The sequence below is a fragment of the Lycium ferocissimum genome, chromosome 7 (genome assembly GCF_029784015.1).
Source record: "Lycium ferocissimum isolate CSIRO_LF1 chromosome 7, AGI_CSIRO_Lferr_CH_V1, whole genome shotgun sequence".
Lineage (NCBI taxonomy): Eukaryota > Viridiplantae > Streptophyta > Magnoliopsida > Solanales > Solanaceae > Lycium > Lycium ferocissimum.
The window spans coordinates 14,615,732-14,635,360 of record NC_081348.1 but is presented as its reverse complement, the minus strand read 5'-3'; the positions used below and the strand labels follow the sequence as shown (position 1 = coordinate 14,635,360).

Genomic DNA, 19,629 nt, shown 5'->3' with positions numbered 1-19,629 from the left:
AAATGAAAAAATGGAGTAACGATGAGAGGAAAAGAACAGGTTATTTGAGGTGGAAAGGAGTTTTATGATTAATTCAATTATTTTCGCTTAATTTTATTAATATGTTACAAAATATATTTCTTTTCGTACCTGTTTGGTCATGTGATTAGCACTTCAAATTTGAAGTTTTGATTTGAAATCGTATTTGTTTATGACATTTGAATAAATCTTCAATTCCAATGTGAAATTTTAATTTTAAATAACAAATTCACCATATAAATTCAAATGAGAGTTTGTAATTTTTTTTAAAAAAATAACTCATGCTCGACGTTAGAAGATTGGTCGTATCATGTGGGAGGATCATATTAAAGAATAATTAATTTTTTAATTCTTTTTTATTGCATAGGGTGTAGGGAAAGGGGAAACAAATAGGGGATTACAAGATAGGAAATCGAGCTCTCACCAACAATATGAAAGTTCCGATAGTCGACCAACTAAATTAGTAAGATCCCCCGAATAATTAGTTACTACTACTATTGTTACTATTAAAGACTCATAATTTTATATGTTTGGCCTAGCTTTGAGCAATTGTAGCCTACTTGGTCAAGCTTCTATAAGTGAAAAGTGTTTTTTAAAACAAATTATTACTATGCAATGTTGTCTAAACAATCTTGTCGACAAGTTTGGACAATTTCACCGTGAACTCTGATGTTTTTAACGTGAGAATGTATTTTCATATATACATGAGCGAAACTAAAGAGTACGATACGAGTTCAGCAGAACCTAGTAGCTATAATCGAAAATTTGTATCTGTGTTAAAAATTCACTTAATATATATAAATAATTTATTAAGAACCTAATAAGCTGGCCTTTTAGAAATTCAAAACATAAAAACTCAAATTTCAATCCCTGCGTGCATATTGAGAAATGGTTGCTTATGCCTTAAGGGGGTGTTTGGTTCGAAGACAAATATGTCCACAATTAGCATAAAAAAAAGTGTTACATGACATTTTTGGGCTTAATACATAAACTAACATGACTTCAACTTGAAAAATTTGCATAAGGAGCCTACTTGCATAGCGCCATAACCATTTAAGGCAGAAGTATCTTTTTAAATTTGCATCCATGTCTAGTTAAGGATTTTAATTATTAAAATCACCATTGTTGTAGGCTTGAAAAAGTGAATCTTGAATTATAAAAATTAAATTTAAATCAAGTGGTTGTTGTTGGAAAATTAAAAAATATTGACAGAGATGGAGATTGATAGTTCAAACTTCATAAAAAGAAAAAAGGAAAAAACTATTATCAGTTCTGAACATATATGTCTAAAAGGAAATGGATTTAAATGGAACGAAAATGATAGTGAAGATCCATATATATAACTAATCCTAACTAATTTGGGATTAAAGTGTAATATTTTTGTTGTTATAGCAGTATGTTAGGAGCCCTTTGAACGTGATTTGAAATCATGTGATGAAATCATGTTGGGACATACAATTTGAATTTCTTAAGTTGTATTTTTTCTTATAGACATAAAAACCCCACAAGTTATGAAAACTATCAAAACTTTCACGGTCGTATACGATAACACAATGAACAAGTCATAATTCATAATAAAATTAATATGCTACTAGAAGGCCTTTCTAAAAAATACAACATCAATTGATCAAACTTTAGTTCAATAAAAAGAAAAATTTAACATGAATATTAATGTAACTAATCTTTAATATAATCCTGCCACATAAATAAAGGTTGGTAGAAGTTAATGAGGTTGGTAAATGATTGTTGGGAGTAATTGTTAAAAATATCTACCAACTTATGGGTCTTTTTTACAAATATAAACTTATGGGTCAAATTTTATATAAAAAAAATTATGAAATCGTGATTTGAAATCCCAAATCATGCCTTTTTGGATGATTTGGTAGGCATTTGGACATGCGATTTCATCTCATGAGATGAAATCAGCGTTTGGACATGCGATTTCATCTATGATTTTATCTCATGAGATGAAATCCCAAGTCATCCAAAAAGGCATGATTTGGGATTTGAAATCATGATTTCACAAAATATAACTGTAAAATTTGACCCGTACGTTTATATTTTGTAAAAAAAGATTCATAAGTTGGTAGATATATTTACCAATCATGTTTACCAACGATTTGTATCAAATATTAATTTGCAAGTTGGTAAAATATATTTACCAACCATGTTTACCATGTGAGAGGATTATTTTAAAGACTAGTTACATTACTATTTATGTTAAATTTTCTTTTTTATTGAACTAAAGTTTGATCAATTGATGTTATATTTTTTAGAAAGGTCTTCTAGTAGCGTATTAATTTTATTATAAATTATGATTTACTCATTTGATAAGATTGTATAAGCATTGGGAAAATTTTGATGGTTTTCACTACTTGTGAGGTTTTTATGTTTATAAAAAAGCTACAACATAAAATAAATTTAAGTATAAATATGATTTCATCTCGTAATTTCATCTCATGAGATGAAATCGTATCCTTAACAAATCGCTAAGATTTACATCTCGCCGATTTCATCTCATTTAATAGAAATCGCGTATCAAATGCTTACTTGGTATTCTTTTCTAGAAAAAATAGACACCTTTTTCCAACGTAGTCTTCTTCTATTTTACTACTATATAGAAGCACAGGTTTTACCCATGCTTCGTCGTCAGTCACCTTGAAAAAAAAATATATAAGGTGGGTCTCATACTAAAAACACCAAGCAATATAAAAAAATAAAAAAAGAGCAAAAAAGTGGGCCCCACCATCTCCAAACTCATATAAAAATAAAATAAAAATGGACCCCATATTAAAAAAACGGAAGAAAAGGCAAAATACGCTATCCAACTAATACGTTTTCATTTATCGCATCAACTATAGAAAATGACTCATTTATAAACTCGTATAGTTTATTCATTTATGCCGTCGCGTGTTCCAAAATGACTCGTCCATGTCATATTTCATTAAAAATTTGATTTTACAATATATATATGACATGTGACCTCCAACTGAATTATGGTTGTGGGTGGGTAAGGTGTATGGTCGGATTTTTTATTAATTTGGTATTTAAAATTAGGTTAGTTTAATCACACGACGTAGACCTCTAATTAGGCCACGTGTCGTATACGAGTATTATAAAGGCGGCGCTAATGAAAAATGGCATGGATGAGTCATTTTGGTAACGGACGATGGCATAAATAATTTATTGATGAGTGCGTAAATGAGTCATTTTATAGTTCGATGGCATAAATGAGTCGTTTCATCCTATAATTCGATGGCATAAATGAGCCAAACTATTGACGAGTGACATAAATGAGTCATTTTCGATAGTTGGATGACATATTTGAGCCTTTTCCGTTAAAAAAAAGCAATGTCAAAAAAAAAAAAAAAACTTGCACCCCATATTAAAAAATCACACCCCATTACGTCAATAATGGTGGATTCATTGCTACATGCGTATCAACCCATTAGTGGAACCAAATAAAATTATTGTAGAGCAAAAAACATGAACCTCATATTATTGCTTTTCTTCAAAATGTTAAGTAGTCAAACCATACAATTTTCTTTCTTTTCTTATATTAGCATGAGATCTAATCTAGATATTTAAGCATTATATTTTTATTCGCTAGTGTCATTTATTTGTTATGTTTACTAAAATAAATATACTTAAAATATTTATGTTTTAAAATAAGATAGAATTTAATTACTTTTTCATTTTTATTCTTATTCTAATAAATATGAAAAGAGATTAATGTCGTAAAAGAAAAAATAATATTAAATGGAGATCAAATAATGAATAAGGTAAATTAGTCAAATTATAATTCTAATTAACATTTCATTAAAAAATCGTCTGAAAAAGACAACATGACAAGTAAAATGAGTTAAACTAATAATATTTATCAAAAATTAAAAAATAGTACTTCTTCGTTTAAATAGAAAATCAAATATCTACTTTGTTTCGTTTTAAACATGTAAAATTAATTTAATAATTTGAATTAGAATTATCCAAATCAAAATTTGATAAAAAATAATAATTATTGTTTAGGTCCAATCTACATACATTAATAATAGAATATTTTACATCGTTAAAGAAAAAAAAAAGTGGACCCCACCATCTCCAAACTCATGTGAAAAAAAAAAAGTGGACCCATATTAAAAAAAATGTCAAAAAAAAAATAAAATGTGCACCACATATTAAAAAATCATACTCCCATTACATCAATATCATAATGGTGGATTAGGTTACATACGTATCAACCCATTAGTGGAACCAAATAAAATTATTGCAATGGCAATGGACTTATATATTGCTTTCTTAAAATGTTAAGTAGTCAATAAACCATACAATTTTCTTTCTTTTCTTATATTAGCGCAGAAATCTAATCTGACATTTAAGCATTATATTTGCTATTCCGCCATGTCATTTATTTGTTATGTTTAGTAAAATAAATATACTTAAAATATTTATGTTTTAAAATAAGATAGAATTTAATTACTTTTTCATTTTTATTCTTATTCTAATAAATGTGAAAACAGATTAATGTCGTAAAAAAAAATATTAAATGGAGATCAAATAATGAATAAGGTAAATTAGTCAAATTATAATTCTAATTGACGTTTCCTTGAAAAAACCGTTCAAAAGACAACATAACAAGTACAATGAGCTAAACCAAGGATATTTACCAAAAATTAAAAAATAGTACTTCTTCGTTTAAATAGAACATCAAATTTCTACTTTATTTCGTTTTAAACATGTAAAATTAATTTAATAATTTAAATTAGAATTATCCAAATCAAAATTTGATAAAAAATAATAATTATTGTTTACGTCCAATCTACATACATTAATAATAGAATAATTTACACTTTTAAATTAATCGAATTAAAATTCAAAATATCAACTGATGCTTAAATATTGCTATTGTTTTATCTCAAAGAGAGGAAAATAGTTTCCTTTTAAACAAGTCTTCTCTTTAAAAAGTATTAATAAATTTTTGCAAACTTTGTATTCGTAGCAAACACTAATATAATAAAGTTTTGGATACGGAAAGACAAATTACAATATTATATTAATCTTTTTGATTAGTGATAATATATATATATATATAAAATACATAAGTTTACCTTTATTTATATTTATATATATATAAACTTATGTATGTTTATTAGCAATATAAAATATATATATTATCACTATCCAAACACAACTACATACACATAGATACACTATAATCCAAAGTGTTGGCCTGTGCACAGCACGAGCATACGCCGTCTAGTTATTCTCAGAAACACAAAACCTAACATATGATCTTCACATATTTTATAAACAAATATTGCATAACTTACATTTTTCACTTCTCTCTTTGTCGAATAAAAGTCGGATAAGAAATCTTGAGGCAGGTAGGGAGTATTCCTGTTTTCAGGAACTTTTTGCAGTAAATCTCATAAATTTCTTGAAAGCTACAGTTAAGACCAAAAGTTTAGTGACACTTGTTAGCAAACAACAGGGTTCAGTCACTTTCTTTCCTTGCAAAGTAAATCTGCTTAGATATTACAGTATTGCAAGTAGTTTCTGGTTACATGTCATTTCAATAGTTTTCATGAGTGCATTTTCTTAGTCTACAAGAAAGAGCATACATAGTATAAAGCCAGAACAAGAAAACTAATTCCATCATATTACTGATTTTCAAGAGTTCTACAGCAAGAACATCTTTCTAACTATGTACAATTTTTGACAATTTAAGTTCAAGACTACAATTATTACATATCATTGTACTGATGCGAATCTGAATATGTACAAATAATTTATAAGGGATCCTAAATGGGTTGAAATTGCACGGAAAGAAGCTAAGGAGGAGTATCAATGGAATTAATGTTCTGTATAACCTACTGGTGTCTGCTGAAAAAAGTTCATCCGTGTAAAACACATCCAATAGCAACAATTGAATCTCTTTCTTAAACATATGACTGTTTATAAGATCATCAGCTGTTACGTGTTAGCCCAGTAGAGGTTCCTCCAGAGGTACCAATGTGGGTGTCGGGAGGTTCATAGTGCAGGTGACGATCACCCCAAGGAGCGCGCAGACCGCTGGAACGAGACCTAGTGCATACCGATTGAGGGAGAAGAATGGGTATCTTGGACTGCAGTTCTGAAGTCCCGGAGAGGATCCTGCACAAAAGGGTAACAATTGTCAAATTAAATAGAGTGTTATCTGATGAAAGGAAACTACAGAGAATCTAATTAAGAAAAGGGAAATGAATTCTGTACCCTATTACAGATCTTAGCAGAAACTTTCTGGTAACAAGTCTATAGGGTGAAAATAAGAGGGTGAAGCAAAAAGTTCTTGGCTGATAAAAAAAACAACATACCCAGTGATCTCGGCTGATAAAAAGGAGAAACTATTAACTACTTAACTCTGTTAATGAATATAGGTGGAGCCAATTCACTAGTTTTCCATAGACGTGCTCAGTTATGGATGTTGAAAAATTAGAATGAATTTACATTGAAGCTGCAAATTCACCAAGATAACAGAGATGTGGAACCGATGCTTACTCTGATATGACTCGAGAACGAACAAAGCCACCCCACATATCATTTTCTCCAGAAAGCTCAATGATCCGTACACAAAAGCACAGCCATGGAGATCTTGCCCAACCAAGGTACTTTGCATGCCCACTCCAGTTACCTGTTAAGTCACATAGGAAAGAGGTGCACATGAAGATTGTAATAGTAGGTTTTGTGATCACATAGCATGTTTTACAATGAAACAAACATCTTAAATCACACTCCTTCACTATTTCCTCCAGTCCATGACACAATCAAGAGCCTGGCTTCCTCATATAATAGAAAGTATATGCATGTATGTAAAGGTATGTAGCTGAACCAAATTCCCCAGCTCAGAATATTATTACCTACTCTCCAGTTAAACAAGGAGCTTGTTAGTTACTAACTTGATAGGTACTCAACGAGTGCCAAATTAAGCAAAAACCACAATAATAGAGCTCCTTTGTGAAAAGAATATTATTAAGAAATAAATGGAAAACTTTCTAAGGAGATAAGTATTTCCACATATATAAGGTGACAATTCGGTTAACCACAACAGAGAGTCGATCAATGCTTAAAGGAGTATTTGGTCCATATAAATTTATCATAAATGAATTTTTGCACCAGAGCCTGAGCTGTTTCAAAATGGTTTTGTATCATGCTTTAATTAGAAAATATTGACCATCTAGTAGTTGATGAAGGCATTGCATGGAGCACCTCTAGCCTATGTCAGCAGAAATAAACATGACATATATGGACTAATAAACCGAAGTTTAAACTTTTCACTCGTTAATAATTGCTGCCTTATGGTTGACCAACCACACATCTGTGTTCTTTTACAAGTTTAATGCTAAATATAGATATGCTGTAACAGGATAAAGTGCTTAAGTAAAGTTTCAAGACTTGATGCTCCAACTAAGCTCAGAGAACAATAACCCTACCATTATCAAGGCATTTGCTATGCCAATGAATACCGACAAGACATACATAAAAGCATTCATGTTTCTTGGAAGCAGGAGTATTCCTGTGCCACAAAGTACCCAAAGGAGACCACCTGCAGTATAACAGCCCTTCAATCGCTGGCTTGTCCACTTAATCTCCTGCATATAATACAGCTATAAGGGAAAAAGAACAGGCAAAAAAATAACACTTCGGAAAATTGAGATAGAATATGAAAAATTTCTGTTCTGTATGGACCTGTAGCAGGATGGATACAACGAAGCTGCAGACAAAGATGATCGCAGGGACCTATCCACATCAATTAATCACAGGAATAGGAGTTAGTACTGTATTTCTAGTATTTCTAGTACTGTATTTCTTCCCTTGCCCTTCTCTTCAAATAAAAGGTCTTTATTTTAAATGGAAACAATGCCCAGAAAGATACCAAAGCTTTTGAAGATAGACTCATCTGCAGGTCATTGATCACATAGAAAGCAAGAAATGCCTGCAGCGCAAACAATTAGATAAACTGTATCGGTTATAAAACCAAGTGAATGCTTAAGAAATATGATATAAATGAAATCCATGTCATTATCGTAATATCTATTGAAAAGGGCTAAATTCTAAAGAAATAATACTCACCTGGGAGACATTAGTCACAAGTCTGGTAAGCAGGTAAACAAGAGCAACTTGGTGATATAAAATCTTCTTAAACCAATACATCCAAGAAATTCTAACATAACCTTTGACATGAGCTTCTAGTTTCAACCTGGCCAAGAAAGGTAATATTAGAGATTAACGTCTAAGCAGATAATTATCAAGAACTTGCCCTTATACTGACAGCTCATGGTACTTGAAAGCAATCTCCCATATCAAAATTAGCATAATTCTCATTCTTTGTAGTGACCTGAATTATTCTTCAGGATGGAATTGTGTTTTTAATTGGGTTTACACAAACGAAGCTACATTTTTTATGGAGGAAGAAAAGCTGAGCAGTTTTGATGAATGCCTAAGCTGGTCAGTGGTTAGCTCCATCAGAACTCTCAAACAAAGTGATTCTATCTCCAGCTCAGCCAAGCAATGAAATAATAGCAAACAATTTCATTTTCATTAAAAATCAGTCCGAGCAAACAAGCAGCCAATGCATTCACTCAAAAACATATAAATAAGACATGTGCAGACCTTGGCTCTCTGGTTCCGAAAGCAAACACGACGACGAAGCAGCTTCCAATGAAAATTGATATATATGCAATCCAACGGTACTGCTCATTCAAAAAGTATTGAGAACACAGCCAAAAGAAAAAATTAAGAGTAAATAGTGCAACAACCGAATATCACACACCTGATTCTCAACAGCATCAGGTGTCCCTGCTCCGATGACATTGAACACGACAAAAGCAACTGCGTATAAGCTAAGGTTCGCAACCTTCAAATTCATCAGGTTCAAGCAAATGGAGAGCAAACCAAAAGTTAATGACTGCTCACATGTATAAGGAAATTTTGCATGAAGTCATGAAGGAGATTACCAACCATTGTAAAAGCATTGCGGCAACTAGCTAAAACTACTCTGCTTGTCGAGTTCAGTGTAATGCAGTTCACCATTGACCTACAGCAGGCAAAATATATCTTGTTATCAAATTCCAAATAACTAACAGCTATTGTTTGGGTTGCGCTTGGTAAAATTTCATAGGGAAGTCATGTGCTTGGAAGATTAAAGTGGTCCTTCTCAAATTACTACAATTTTAGTTATTTACCTGCAATCTATAAATTTGAGAAAAGTTTAGCATGTTAACAGAGCAATTACTTGTCAAACGGTAATAACTTCATGATAATTATCAGGATCCTATGTAGCTTCAGTGCGCCAAAGTGATGACAATTATAGCTGGTGTGCAGAAGAGTGATAATTTGTGCAATTAAAAATGGTGGCCTTGGGGTTAGTGACAATATAGTTCTGTCGGAAGAATATTTATGGTTTTGCAGACATTTGGGTGGACGAAGGGAATGGTGGCGAAGGATCAAAGGAGATAGATATGGAATACAAGTTTGGTATTAAAGAATGAACAAATGTTGTCCTTATGGCACTGCTATTTGAGAGGAAACTATAAAGAGACCGACAGACATTTTCCAAAAATATTGACTCCACAATAGGGAGTGGAAAGGCTTTAATTAGGGAATAGCACTGGTGTTGCAAGAGGAGTCCAGAGCAACCTATATTCACCATCTCTATACAGTTGACTATCTGTAGCAATCAGGAAGCTATTGCAAGGGAGGAGGGAAGAGCGCGTCACAGTCCAAGACCATGATACACATTATCTGCTTTGCTCCAACAGACCTCATAGCTTTGTCCCTTGGACAACTCATATCGAGTGCAAAAGTGTGTACCATGTGAACACATCCTCTGTATTATGTAGCACTTCACTTTTCTCCTCCTTTCCGATGTGAAATTTACCTAAGATGTTTTTTTTTATTGGGTTGGATTTGCCTAACATGTGAATACACTCCTTCGGAAGCCTGCTAACATAGAAGCCTGCCAGTCTGTGCAGTCATGGCCGTCACATACACCCCCTTAGGAACTTAGCTTCCTCGGCTTAGGTTTGCGCACCGTCGTATCACAGGAGTCCGCCTTTGATACTATATTTAACAGCCCAACCCACTAGTTCTATTGTTCGCTTTGGGCCTAGGACCGCAAGGATCTCACGGTTGCTTCCTCATATACACTACCATTTTTCCTGTGTTCTGCCCATGTGAAATTTTCCTAGGGTGTTACAGAGCGGGACTAGCGTAGTTGGATTTACAATTTAGAGGTATCATCTTGGATTGGCAGATGGAGAAGCTGGAGGAATTTCTGACTTCATTGTATTCACCAAGCTCAAGACAGAGCCCTTTCAGGGAGAGATTACCATCCAGACGTATAACTTACTACAGCAACTGGAGAGGAGTGTTTTCTTCTTCAGCAGCATGGAGAAAGATAACTTTTTGGGGGTGGAAAGCTACATGGATTGCCATTCTTATTGCTGCTAACTTCAGGAGGAGGATTGATGGAGGATGCAGATCATTGATCATTCACTTAGTCACAGAAAACGGTCCTCAAAATAATGGACTAATATGTTAATCCAACCATCGGAAGGTTTTCAGGAGTAAATGGCAAGTCTTTAGAATGCCTAACACAGTAGTGTTGTAATATTTAGCACAAGAAGAAAGATAAGAGCAGACATTACATGTGTGATACTTGAGTAGCAGCCCATCCCACATTGAAGATCGCAGCGAACACACTGTAACCAATAGTTTGCAGCATCGCCGAATCAGAACCAATAAGTTTGCAAGGCAAGCAACCGCCAAACACTGAAGAAAATGACACCCCAACCAAGACAGATCCTCCAAGATGCCATACTTTAAAATGCCCGAACCTGTCTATCTATCATGTAAAACAACAAATATTAGTTAGAAGGTTAAAAAGTCAAAAAAAAAAAAAAAAAAAAAATAGTATATGTGCTACTAGCTGGGATTGAGGCGCATGGAGTGCAAGTTCAGTAACTAATGCATGAGGCTGGCGTGGAAGTGAGGCTTGGTACTCAGGTCATTCAAAAGAAAGGAAGTTTGAAGTATCTTGGGTCTATTATCCAAAGAATTTGAGAGGTTGACGATAATATCAAACATCGTATTGGGGCAGGGTGGATGAAATGGAGGCTCGCATCTGGGGTCTTGTGTGATAAGAAGGTGCCACCAAAGCTTAAAGGGAAGTGCTACCGAGTGGTGGTTAGGCCGACTATGTTGTATGGGTGGAGTTTTGGCCAGTCATGAACTCTCACGTTCAGAAAATGAAAGTTGCGGAAATGAGGATGTTGTGATGGATGTGTGGGCATACTATTTTTTGAATAAGTGGATGTGTGAGCATACTAGGAGAGATAGGACTAGAAATGAGGAGATTCAGGACAAGGTAGGAGTGCCTTCGGTGGAGGATAAGATGCGGAAGCGAGGTTGAGATGGCTCGGGCATGTGCAGCGAAGATGCACGGATGCCCTAATGCAGGGTGTGAGAGGTAGGTTATGGACTATTTTCGGAGAAGCAGAGGTAGGCCGAAGAAGTATTTGGGTGAGGCGATTAGACAAGACATGGCGCAGGTCCAGCTTACCGAGGACATCACTTAGATAGGAGGTTATGGAGGACACGGATTAGGGTAGAAGGTTAGTAAGTAGTCGAGTGCTATGCTTTCATACTAGTAGTCGTAGTATTATTCTTGTAGTCCCTTGTCCTTCGATTTCTGTTACTTGTGCTATCTGTTGTTTCTTATACTTCTTTGTACTTCGATTATCGTATTATTTTGTGGTAGTTACGACTCTTTTTTCAGTCAGCTTTATCATGCTTTTCATGGTATTTTGCAATGGATATATATACTGCTTTGAATTGCTTGTTCTTGTGCCGAGGGTCTACCAGAAACGACCTTTCTACCTCCTAAGGTAGGGGTAAGGTCTGCGTAGACCCTACCCTCCAAGACCCCACTTTGTGGGATTTCACTGGGTATGTTGTTGTTGGAAAAGTATATGCTTAGATGAGAAAGGGTGAAATGGTGGAGCATGTTTTCATCTAGCAATGACTTCAGGATCTCTCTTAGGAAGTAGCGTTAAAAATATCTTAACATGCTTTTCTTAAGTCCTCTCCTCCATTTTCCGGAAGAATACAATTTGATGCTTTAAACTTGCAAGGTAATCAATGTTAGAAAAATTCGTGATATTTGAATTTAAGTTTACACTCAAAGACTGAGAGCAATGCATGTGTCATAGCTATTGTCTTAAGTTTGAAAAAGGAAGTGATATAAGCAGTAAGTTGTAGTAGTTATGTTCTTGAGAGATACCAGTTCACCAGCAAATACAGTGGTCAATCCATCGGCAACTTGACCTGAGAGCATTACAACTGCAGCATCACTGAGAAACAGACATGGTATACATGAATACACAGCCACCAGCTTCACAAACTACAGTATCCTATAGTATTTACCCTTTTCTTTTGAGTAAGCATTAACTCGAACTTGCGAAAAGGGTGGGCATAGGTTAGATATCTATCAGCAGACAAGCTACATCACAATACAGTAATACATGCTAATTTTAAGATGCAGGAAGGGGTTTCTTTTCCTTTTGTCTTAATCCTAAATAGATTATTGAAAGACAGGTGCTCATCGGAGTACCTCAACAGCAAGAAAATGAGTGACAAACCTTGGGGATAATCCAATATCTGTTAGAAAGACTAAGAGATAAGTGAACCAACAGGCTGAAGTTATGTCGTTGAGCATGTGCCCAACACCGTAATAAAACACTGATAACCTTCCAAGGGGTTTTGTCAAAGATTCATCATCCTCAATATGATTAACCATAGTGCTCTACAAGTTTTGGCGGTGCTTTGATGAATGGAAAACCTGCAATCCAACAAATGAGGCTTCAGATGCAAAATTACAATGACTTAATTGCATACAATATTCAGTGAGAAAATTGAACCACACAACAAAAACCAACAAAAGAAGTAATGAACGGATACCCAATATACTCAATCACCTCGTGTGCTAACAGGAAATTTACATCTTGCAATTTTACAAAAGTAGTGATGCTAAACACATCTTGTTCAAGGTTGATGGTTGTGCAATACACAGTATATACACCAAATATAGCATAACCAAGAAATTAAAATCGCACAACAAGTGAAGAGTTCAAATAACTGAACCACCCCAGATGCATGATGGAGACACAAGTATGTTACATCTAAGTCTCAGCAAAAGAAACTTTCTTATTCTTATTAACAGTGACATTTAGAGGAAATACTTTACTCTAAAAATGGCTAATTAATAAACAGTGACAAGTATTTAAATAGACTCCTATCAGCTCCTGAATAATAAGAGATATCCCAACTGTTTATTAAGTGATGTTGACACTTTGAAAACTGCATCCAGACATCTTTCATAGCTTTTCTCCTTTCTTTCCATCATGACAAGATCAATATGACTAAATTAATACTAAAAGGGCAGCCTGGTGCACTAAACTCCAGCTATGTGCCGGGTTCGGGGAAGGGCCGGATATGACTAAATTAACACTAATGCTTACAAATCATCACAAGTCACCAATTATTTATTCTTGGAAGTCCTTGCTTATAAGTATAAATCACTACTTGTACTCCCTTAAGGACATGCTTACACATTGCTTTGACTTTTCACCAATTGCTTATAATAATATCCCTCTTATACTAGTCATGATTTGATGCAGAAAAAAAATCTAGACTACCCCAAAGCCTTATCTCTTTCGAAAATACTTGGGAGATGGGATCAACAAATCAGCCTTTCTACTAAATCCATCTCTCTCACAAAAAGAAAAGAAGAAAAAAAAAAAAAAGAAGAAGAAGAACCACAAAACCACCATACTCTGCACCCAAAAACCATAAAGTCAAACTCTTTACATGTTCATCTTAATCACTCCCAAGAACAAATGGGAAACAAGGAAATAGATTAACTCACAAGCAAAGCAGCTATGGAAACAAGCAGAGGACTAGTTTTTCATAAAATTGAAGAAGAAAAATGTAAAATTGATACCTGGGTTTTGGGCTGAAGCTACGTAGAAGAAAAACCCATGATTTATAATAAGAAGAAAAAAAAAACTTATACTTTGACCCACAAAAGTCAAGATTCAAAACAGATTGTAATACAAAGCAAACAAAAAGTAGAAAACAGTTTATGGGTATGTAACGTGAAATATACGCACCAAAAAAGAAACCCCTGTTCTTCCTTCACTGCCACCGCTTATTATTTCAATCTTGAAAGCCGCCTTATGGGGAGTTCAGAAAAACTGAAAAGCAATAAAAAAGAATATCTTTTTACTACTTCTAATCTCATTTCCCACCACAGACTGACACTCTGAGAGAATCTTGTTTGTCCTTTTCTTTGTTTCTCTCTTTATTCAAGATTTTAAGAAGATAAAGAGTATTAAGCACTGAAATCAATTGGGGGTTATTGTGTATTTTTCTTGAGCCATCAGTGAGGTACTGAGGGTCCCCTCTTTAACCGCCGAATCTTGGAATTAACAAAACTAGAAAAGAAATTAGAATCTATAACAAAAGTAATATGAAGAGATTCTTAATTATCTCCAGTCAATGACAATGACGAATCTTCCCCACAAGTTTACAACACGTCAATAACGCCACCATTCGCTTCGATGAATTCAGAGTTTTAGGCCCCGGTTGGATTGATTTATTTTACGTGCTTTTAAGCATTATAATATTTGTGTAGAAGTCAAATTTACAAATATAAGTCAAGAACTATAAGTTAGAATTCCTAACTTATAATTTATATTTATAAAAGCGGAATAGTTTGGGAGGCCCTTCTACTTACCCTAATTTGTCATCCCGGTATTTATACTCTACGAAGCTTCATCTAGACCCCAAACCCGTTCAAAATATATATTTTAAACCCCTCTGACCATTGACCGAGGTTATGTGACACTTATTTTGCTGAATCAGAGAAAGTGCGTGGTTACACACATTTGAAAGCGAGTGAAGACAATGATTTTAATTAAAAAATGTATATTAAAAATAAAAGGAAAAAAATAACCATAAAGAAAAGGAAAAAACGCCCCGACCCTATTCCCCATCTACAGATCTGCTTCGTCTTCTTCTTCTTAATAATCATCGCCGCCCCACACCCCTCACCGGTGGCGAATTTAAAATTTTCACTCAAAGTGTTCGGAAAAAATAATTAAACCTAAATATTCACTATAATATATATTTAAGGTGTTCAAAAGTTAATATATGTACGTAAATACATAAAAAATTTTCTAAATATACATTATAATTTTTTATTCAGGATGTTCGGGTGAATATCCTGGCTCTTGGTACATCCGCCCCTGCCCCCACCCCACCTCCATCCACACACACACTTATTCTTCTTTCTCTCTCCACACCCTTCCCATGGTTCTGCACCCAATCCCCGGCGGTGGTGGGCCGGAACACCGTCACCGTAGCCTTCATCTAAGCCGACTCCCCAACTCCTACCATTCCATTTCATGAATTCAGATGAAGATGAGTCAAGAATTCCATCTGTTTTCGCCTACAGAGATTACATAGATGATCTTCCCGATGAATGCTTAGCTTTAATTTTCCAGTGTCTGAGCTCTGGCGACCGGAAAAATGTTGTCTGCCGGTGATGGATTTTGGTGGAGGGTCAAAGCCGTCACCGCCTTGCCCTCAACGCAAAAGCTGACATTCCCACCATATTCTCCTGTTTGGATTCTATTACAAAACTTGCTCTTCGATGTGACCGGAAATCCGTTAGCATAAACTTTCAAGCTTTGACCCTTTATCTCCCTACGTTGTTCTAGTCTTATTCGCCTAAAGCTTTGCCTTTTTGGTCTTCTCCGGTGGTAAAGACGAATTTTATGGCGGAGGAAATGGGGGAGCTGGCGGCAGTAAGGACAAGTCACGGTGGAGAAGGATGTGGATTCAGCGTCATTGAGAGACACACATGTTTAGAGGGGTTTAAAATATATGTTTTGAACATGTTTAGGGGTTTAGATGAAATTTCATAGAGTACAAACACCAGATGCTTAGGAATTTAGATGAAACTTCGTAGAGTACAATCACCGGAGTAATTAATCAGGACAAGTAGAAGGCCTTCCAAACTATTCCGCTTACTTATAAATCATACTACTTAAGTTATAAGTCCGTACAAACAAGCTCTTATACAAACGATAATTGAAGAGAGATAAATGATCCTAGTAATTCTTCGAATTAGTTCTTATATTTCAAAATAGAGTAACTAAAGAGAATAACATAATGAAAATATAATAATATTTTTCTTATACATGTTAAACTAAAAGAATAAATATTTTGCCACAGATCCTGGACTTGAAAAGAAAGTAAATGTTCTAAAATATTTTTAAATTAAAAAAAGGGTAAATATTTTGTCATTAATAGTTTGAATGCTTGCAAGTTGCAACCTTTTTTTGTGTATATATACAAATGCGCTGGGAGTCTGGACTCTAGGAATAACAAACCCGCCGCAATTAATTATGTCGACCCATTGTAGTTCTCTTTCACTTTTGTTATTTATTTCGTATATGTATTCATAGTCTACAGACATAGCATAACATTGTTGCAACACGTTATATAGAACATTCTTGAATCTATACCATTATATAAGGGGTCCTTTACTATCAAAGAATGTGGTGCAGCGGATGGAGCTGTTAGGTTTACGGTTTCACCTATTAATTTTGATGATAACAAACCAACATAATTATTAATAAAAGAACATTTACTTGTGGTAAATTTATTTTTGGAACAGGTTTATTTGATAAAGAAGGATTTGGTGAAAATCTAATCAAATATGGAAAAGAAGATATTTCTAGATGGAATTACGGATGAAGATGTGGAAGATGAAATGGAATTACGGATGAAGATGTGGAAGATGAAGACTTACTCAAATCAAGATGCAAGAATTATGGGAAGAATATTTAATACGATCCTATGGAAGAAAAATATTCTACAAAAGGAAAGATCAAGATTGATTTGGTACTTAAGGAAGGTCCAAAATCTATGTAGTATCAAGATATGCCAAAAGTCTCAAGTTTACAAAAGAGTCCATATTCGGAGTGATTAAGTCCAAATTAATGAAGACCAATGTGATTACATTCTAATCACGATCCACGGTGAACGAAGAGGATCTTTAAATTCTCTTGGGTTGCCTAAATAAGAGCTCATATATGTACAAGCCAAAAGAAGAGTTTAGAGAAATTATTTGGGAGAATATTAATTATTCTGAAAAGAAGATATCCTTTAGAAGGAACGCGTTGAATTTACCACAATATCAAGAAAAGAATACTCTTACCGCAAATAGTTATGGGCGAGATATTTTCCAAGGTCAAAGGTATCTACGCATATTTGGAAAATATTTGCATTCAAGGAAAGCAAAGAAAGATATGGAAATTAGAGTACCACATCTCAGAATGAGAAGAATCTCTCATTATTGCATATGATTGAGGATCCTTTAATATTCCATGATTTATGGAAGTAAGGAAGAAGCATATTTGGAAGGCTTTGATGAAAGGAAGAATCTGCTCAAGGCCTTGAAAGGAAACTACTATTGGAATTTCAATCAAAGTCTCACTACGTGGACTTGAATCATGGTGTAATGACTTAACCGAATACAATATTCATGAGAAAATTGAACCACACAACAAAAACCAACAAACGAAGTAATGAACGGATACCCAATACACTCAATCATCTCGTGTGCTAACAGGAAATTTACATCTTGCAATTTTACAAAAGTAGTGATGCTAAACACATCTTGTTCAAGGTTGATGGTTGTGCAATACACAGTATATACACCAAATATAGCATAACCAATAAATTAAAATCGCACAACAAGTGAAAAGTTCAAATAACTGAACCACCACTGATGCATGATGGAGACACAAGTATGTTAGATCCAAGTCTCAGCAAAAGAAACTTTCTTATTCTTATTAACAAGACATTTAGAGGAGATACTTTAAAAATGGCTAATTAATAAACAATGACAGAGTATTTAAATAGACTCCTATCAGCTCTTGAATAATACGAGATATCCCAACTGTTTATTAAGTGATGTTGACACTTTGAAAACTGCATCCAGACATCTTACATGGCTTTTCTCCTTTCTTTCCATCATGACAAGATCAATTATGACTGAACTAATATTAAAAAGCGAATCCATACTTTAAAGCCTTCTGCTATGTGTCGGGTCCGGGAAAGGACCGGATATGACTAAATTAACAATAATGCTTACAAAAAACTCAACAATTATTTACTCTTGGAAGTCCTTGCCCTTACTTATAAGTATAAATCACTACTTGTACTCCCTTAAGGATATGCTCATACATTGCTTTGACTTATCACCAACTGCTTATAATATCCATCTTATACTAGTCATGATTTGATGCAAAAAAAAATAAAAAAAAAAATTACCTAAAGCTTATCTCTATCGAAAATACTTGGGAGCTGGGATCAACTAATCAGCCTTTCTATCAAATCCATCTCTCACAAAGAAAAAAGAAGGCTAAATGCATATATAGCTCTCTGAATTTATCATTTTTTTTATTTTTTATTTTAACATTTTAATTAAGTGTTATTTTTATTGAATTTTTGAATTCGTTTTTAAGTGTGTCTATAAAACACAATTTGAGTATTCTTAATGTAGCAACAATGCTAATATATATTCTAATTTAATTATGATTTTTTAGCTAAGATTAAAACAATTGAGAGGAAAAAAAGAGTAAAATTTCTTAATTAAAATTTGCTCAAGATGAAAAGAGACCATCGAAACCGACACACATCTATTCGACCAAAGAATAGGCTTTTTTAACACACATTTAAAACATTACTTTACCTTCATTATCACAATTTATTTTTTACTTCTAATAAAAATCAGATTTAGAGGATTTAATAGACACACTTGAGGATGAGTTCAAAAGTTCAATAAAAACAACACTCAGTTGAAGTGTCAAAATGAAAAAAAAAAAAAGGACAAGTTTAAGAGGGTTTACAGGCATTAAGCCAAAAAAGAATTACCACAAAACCACCATACTCTGCAACCAAAAACCATAAAGACAAACTCTTTACATGTTCATTTTAATCACTCCCAAGAACAAATGGAAACAGGGAAATAGATTAACTCACAAGCAAAGCAGCTATGGAAACAAACAGAGGACTAGTTTTTCATAAAATTGAAGAAAAAAAATGTAAAATTTATACCTGGGTTTTGGGCTGAAGCTATGTAGAAGAAAAACCCTTGATTTATAACAAGAAGAAAAAAAACTTATACTTTGATCCACAAAAATCAAGATTCAAAACAGTATTATACTTTCTTGTAATACAAACCAAACAAAAAGTAGAAAACAGTTTATGGGTAAGTTAACGTGATATATACGCACCAAAAAAGAAACCCCCTTCTGTTCTTCTTTTACTGTCACCGCTTATTATTTCAATATTGAAAGCCGCCTTATTTAAACTAAAACATATGGAGAGTTCAGAAAAACTGAAAAGGCAATAAACATATGGATATCTTTTTACTGTTTCTAATCTCATTTCCCACCACTGACTGTCACTCTGAGAGAATTTTGTTTGTCCTTTTTCTTTATT

General features: G+C 33.9%; 1 protein-coding gene across 6 annotated transcripts; it reads right to left on the bottom strand.

Annotated features, from left to right (window-relative positions):
- Window positions 1-5,654: 5,654 nt before the first annotated feature.
- On the bottom strand, window positions 5,655-19,617 carry LOC132063456 (uncharacterized). Of its 6 annotated transcripts, none has more exons than XM_059455997.1 (14): window positions 19,422-19,617; window positions 14,219-14,306; window positions 12,693-12,892; window positions 12,335-12,404; window positions 10,701-10,897; window positions 9,013-9,088; window positions 8,825-8,908; window positions 8,665-8,744; window positions 8,125-8,251; window positions 7,928-7,987; window positions 7,741-7,791; window positions 7,485-7,643; window positions 6,553-6,685; window positions 5,655-6,168 (listed from the first exon to the last, which is right to left on the bottom strand). In XM_059455997.1, exons 3-14 carry the CDS (start codon window positions 12,848-12,850, stop codon window positions 5,996-5,998), a joined length of 1,368 nt encoding a protein of 455 aa, XP_059311980.1. In that variant the 5' UTR covers window positions 12,851-12,892; window positions 14,219-14,306; window positions 19,422-19,617; the 3' UTR covers window positions 5,655-5,995. The 6 variants fall into 6 exon arrangements, with proteins under 6 accessions (XP_059311980.1, XP_059311981.1, XP_059311978.1 ...); XM_059455998.1 differs by lacking the exon at window positions 14,219-14,306 and having other exon boundaries at window positions 19,422-19,488; window positions 19,561-19,579; XM_059455995.1 differs by lacking the exon at window positions 14,219-14,306.
- Window positions 19,618-19,629: the final 12 nt, after the last annotated feature.